Genomic DNA, 5,326 nt, shown 5'->3' on the forward strand with positions numbered 1-5,326 from the left:
CATCCCTGGGCACTATGGGACAATTTAGCACGGCCAATCCACCCTAACCTGCACGTCCCTGGGCACTATGGGGCAATTTAGCACGGCCAATCCCACCCTAACCTGCACATCCCTGGGCACTATGGGACAATTTAGCACGGCCAATCCACCCTAACCTGCACATCCCTGGGCACTATGGGACAATTCAGCACGGCCAATCCACACTAACCTGCACATCCCTGGGCACCATGGGGTAATTTAGCACGGCCAATCCACCCTAACCTGCACATCCCTGGGCACCGTGGGGTAATTTAGCACGGCCAATCCACCCTAACCTGCACTTTGGACTGTTGGAGGAAACCCACACAGACAGTCGTCCGAGGCTGGAATCGAACCCGGGTCCCTGGCGCTGAGAGGCAGCAGTGCTAACCATTGAGCCATCATGCTGATAAGTGGCTTTTACCTGCTATTCTGAGCTGGCTCCCTCTATCCTGACTCCCAGCCCCTTCTTCCTGAAACTCGGGGCTGACTCTGTTCTAATACAGCCCACCCTGTCCCTGACAACCCTACCCCAGTCGTGGTTGGGTGGGAACCCGAATGCAGCATTAAAGACCGGCATTGGCAAGGCGGCGGGGGGGGGTGTGTTTGCGGGAATGAGTAAGGGGGTTCCAGGTCAGGATGAGCAGGAGAGGCAGCCTCTGTCTGGGGTCGGGTGGAGATTGCTTGGTTGAATGTCCAAAGTTGAATTTTTTGCCGTTTCTCCCACCTTGCCTCCAGGCCATTTCCGAGTTCCCGACCAGCTGATTATTCTCAACACCAAACACGGCGTGGAAGCCAAGAACTACGAAGATGTGAGTTCTGACCTCTTATCCTCTTGGTGGGGGGGGGGGTGTGTGCGACTGTATCTGCACAAAAACAGACCCTTCGATCTCTCCCTGGTGATCCTGTTCCAGAGCAGTCTCATTCCACTGTGCCCTGTCTCCTCCCACTGTGCCCTGTCTCCTCCTGTTGCTGGACCCCTTCTCCTTGCTCTTTGCTGTTGAGTTGTACTTGCCCATCTAGGTGAGCTCCTGCCTCTGTGTTCCCTAACTCCTGTCTGTGTGTTGCCTGACTCCGATCCCTGGAGCTGCTGTCTCCCCCCTGCTACTTTCCCTGTGCCCATGCATGTCGCTGTCGCCCGTTGTGTGGAGAGCTGAGGGGGTTCGGAGGCAGTGAGGGGGATCCCGTAAGAGCGTCTGCGATTCCCTTTTCAGTCTCTCTCTCTCTCTCTCTCTCTCTCTGTATCCAGATTGCGAAGGCAGAGAAGCTGAAGCCCCTGGAGGTGGAGCTGCGACGGCTGGAGGACCTCTCCGAATCCATTGTCAATGACTTTGCCTACATGAAGCAGCGTGAGGAGGAGATGAGGGACACCAACGGTACAGCTTCTCCTTTTCTTGAACTCGCGCACCCTTCTGCTCGGGGGAATCCCCAGGGCTGTCCTATTTCAGTTGGTGCCCCTCTCTGTTCTGAAACTCGTGCTTATGGATTTAATGCCTCCTAAAAGCACCTTCCTGGCCACCCCTTGTTGAGCCAGCTATCCTGTTCAATGTGTGGCAGTCAGTATACATAGACAAATATCTCAGCTAGGCACATGGACTCCAGGAATGGTGAGGCCTTGCATTCAGGCCTCAAGGTTAATCCCCAGTGTGAAAAGTCTTTTTTTTTTAAAGAGCCGGAAACCTTCTCCAGCTTCTCAACTCGGACTCCTTGCTTTCTCCAGACAGCTCCCTCGCACAGTCACGAGACAATGATCATGTTTTGCGATGTCGATCGAGGCCTATGAACTTGAGAGAGCTTGTGGAGCTTTGGGTTGATAACTGATTCGGAAGGAGACATCCCTGATGCTATCCCGTTCCATAAAAAAGGACTGGCCCCTGGGTGCATGTGGTTGTCTTGTTGCCCTGTGGGCCATGGGCTTCAGGCCAGCACCTGTGAGCCATGGCAGGAGTGGGAATAATGTTGACTGAGGGCTGGCAGCGTGTGGGGTGAAAGGAGCCGTGTCGAGGCAGTTAAGAACATAGGTGCAGTCCATTTGGCCCCTCGACCCTGCTCCGCATCCCATTGAGTTCCAGATCTGGGCTGTCTTCTCGATAACTCCTCCACCCCATCCCCCCCCCCACCCCCTCCAATCCTTGTCTCTTGAATTGCACTATGAAGAAATTCAATGACCCAGCTCCCAGTGCTGTCGAGGTAAGGAGCTATTATGGTCTGAGAGGGCACCTTTTCTCCTTATTTCTGTGGGGCCCTCAGATTGTGAAACTGTCTCCCCTCATGTTAGTGGCTCTCACACAAGAATAAACATCCCCTTGGCATCCTGCCTCTCAAGCTCTTCTTAAAGTCTCTAAGCAAGTCCGTCTGTTGATAGATGTAAACAACACATCTGGTGCACAGTGTCCTTCAGGGAGCAGAAATCTGCTGTCGTTACCCAGTCGGGGCCTACAGACCCCACAGTGATGTGGTTGGACTCTCTGGGTAATTGGGAATGGACAGTAAATGTTGCCCATATCCCACGGAGGAATAATTTATGAAGATAAACCATGTAAGCTGCAGCAGCTCAGGGTCCAACCTGTTTGAGCATTGAGCCCTTTGTCACAGGAATGTGTTGAGCGAACCTTTGTAGCGATTGCATTGCACTGGTGCCTGTTTCGGATGGGGCTTGGGCGCCAAGTTGTTGCCGACTGCGTGTTTTGGTTCCAAGTTACAAACCGTGACTGGACACCTACACACTCGGGGATGTGCTCTGTGAGGGAGCAATGTCACCGGGGTGGGTGGGAGTTACTCACGGTCAGAGAGTGGCGAGACATACTCCATCCCTCACTGAGGGCTGTTTGGAACTGAGTGAAACGTGCAAGATTCCGGTCGGCTGGATGCTGAAAGGATGTAGGGGGATAGACTAGAACGCGGATGGGAGGTCGGGAGGAATACGGTTTTAAAAATGAGGGGTCTCCCATTTCAGACGGCAACAAAGATTTTGTATTCTGAGGGGTGTGAGTGTCTGGGACATCCCTCAAGAGAGGCCATTGAATCCTTCTGTGGCAAGAGGTAGATAATTCACGAGCAAAGCGCTTGTTTGGAGATACCAAAGTAGAGGCTGCAATGCTCTAATCTCTCTCTCTCTCCCTTTCTGTACAGAGTCGACCAGCGCCCGAGTCCTGTATTTCAGCATCTTTTCCATGTGCTGCCTCGTCGGCCTGGCAACCTGGCAGGTGTTTTACCTTCGTCGCTTCTTCAAAGCCAAGAAACTGATTGAGTGAGAGGGTTTGACAGAGGCAGTAGCGAGAGTGTATTTGTGTGTGTGCACGGGAGAGAGAGAAATATTGTGCGCCAGTGTGCAGAGGGGGTGGGTATTAATTTCCAAGTGTATTAAATGTGGTGCTTCAGCTGTTTGGATTGAGGGATGTGGTTTTTTTTTTAAATTTGTGGCGGTTTTCTGTGAGTCATTGACCTGTTTCAGAGTCCGGGGGGAGCGGGTGGGGGAAGTCAGTGCTCGAGCTGGGACCCAGGAGCCCGCAATCATTGTTCCAGCAGGTTGGGTTACTCCCCGAAGGATGGGCCGAAAGGCAAACCTTTCGTTATTTTGTTTTTCCAAAGGCTCAGTAATGTTTGTTCCAATTCCTGTTGTCTGTAGCTGACAATTAGCGGTTGAATTTAACAGCGCTGTCAGGGGTGGGGGGGGGGGGGGGGTTGAGTTTAGGCTTCTGATTGGCAAACGGCTTTTAAGATTCTGAAAACGTAGCACTGTTGCTTTCTCCTCAGCTTGTGGTGGTCTCTGCCAGTTTTCCACACATCATCTATCTGGTGACTGAGAGGGGGTGCTGGTCTCTCAGTGGTTTATCCCTCTTTAATGCTGCTGAACGTGGGGCTACTCAGTCATGCCCACTGAATGTAAGAGGACCCGGCCCCTAATCCGTTCCCCTCTGACCTCACATACTGACTCCTGCCCCCAACTCCTCCCTCCTGATCCCGGATCCATGCCCCTCTGAACCGGCACCTCTTAAATGGACCTTCCTTGCTTTGGTGAACTGTGACATGTATGAGCTGATGTCTGTTTATTTGGTCTGTTTCTCACTTTGGAAATCCCCTCTGCACATTTTGACTGCAGCCCCACAGGCACTTAAAGGGAGGGAGTCTGACCACGTCCATCCAGTATCCATTCTAGATGCGGCTATAGAAAATTCTGATGGAACTGTAAGGGAGAGGGCTGAGTTTGGAGCTTTAAAATGGGCCCTTAACCATCCAGCGTCTTTTCTTTTCACAATCCCCATTGGAGCTGCCTCTGAAGTGTGAAAAAGGGCGGGTGAATCTGGTTGGTCTGTCGAGCGTCCTGGGGGAGGAGGTTAATTGAGGGTCCATTTCACCTCCTTTTGAGTGTCTCCCCCGTTGATTTAAGTACACTCTCTGAATTAGCTGCCTGAGCCACTCCACCATAGTCAGACCCACGTCTTTTGCCACCATACAGTGCAGGAGATGGAAAGCCAGGGCTGGTGTGGACTGTGAGCGCCGTCACGTCTGCCTCGAAAGGTCAAGTCAGTGAGGATGCAGATCGTGCTGTGTTTGGGCGGGAGGGGAGTGTTCAAATCAAATAATTTAAACTCCTCTTTACCCAGCGGTTATCTTGTGCTTCCTTCGCTTTCTCCCCCCCCCCCCGCCAATCTCTGTGCGAATGACACGGGGTCTGTGTCCTTACATTGTGGGAGTGACTGGTGATCTGGGGCCCTCTCCCCGTGAGAGTGATCAGAGTCTGGTGTCTGTACAGTGTGGGAGTGACTGGTGATCTGGGGCCCTCTCCCCGTGAGTGACCAGAGTCTGGTGTCCGTACAGTGTGGGAGTGACTGGTGATCTGGGCCCTCATCCTGTGAGAGTGACCAGGGCCTGTGACTGACATTTTGAGCACCCCCTGGAGAGCCCTTTCACTTTACCAACAAAAAAAAATCAATGAATCCTTTGGAAATCTTTTTTTTGTTTGTGCAGAGGTTTTAAGAATAAACAGAATTTGTAATTGAAACCTGGAGTCCGGCCTCTTTCATCTCCAAGCTTGGGCGACTCAGTCAGGGCCTGGCTGACTAGGCCGAGGGCGGAGACGCCACCAGTGCAGGGTGTGCTGAGCATCACCTTGTGCACCCACCCGTCACCATGCCAGGTGCCAGTTTGAGCAAAGCTGCAACATCTCTCTCTCTCTCTCTCTCTCTCTCTCTCTTTCTCTGAAGCTCCAGGGCAGCTTGGCTCATTGGGTGCCAAGTCCTCGGCTGCCAGGGCAGATAGTGACTGAGCTTGCGATGAGGTGACATTGGGCCAAACATGGCATCAG

General features: G+C 52.7%; 1 protein-coding gene across 1 annotated transcript in view; it reads left to right on the forward strand.

The window, feature by feature from the left end:
* Positions 1–5,023, forward strand: part of tmed10 (transmembrane p24 trafficking protein 10) — an 8,775-nt gene extending 3,752 nt beyond the window's left edge. The window contains exons 3-5 of the mRNA XM_043686727.1: positions 757–830; positions 1,268–1,394; positions 3,151–5,023. Of these exons, the coding sequence (XP_043542662.1) occupies positions 757–830; positions 1,268–1,394; positions 3,151–3,272 (323 nt within the window). The 3' untranslated portion in view covers positions 3,273–5,023. The remainder of the gene's footprint in view (positions 1–756; positions 831–1,267; positions 1,395–3,150) is intronic.
* Positions 5,024–5,326: the final 303 nt, after the last annotated feature.

Source organism: Chiloscyllium plagiosum, unplaced genomic scaffold (assembly GCF_004010195.1).
Source record: "Chiloscyllium plagiosum isolate BGI_BamShark_2017 unplaced genomic scaffold, ASM401019v2 scaf_5241, whole genome shotgun sequence".
Lineage (NCBI taxonomy): Eukaryota > Metazoa > Chordata > Chondrichthyes > Orectolobiformes > Hemiscylliidae > Chiloscyllium > Chiloscyllium plagiosum.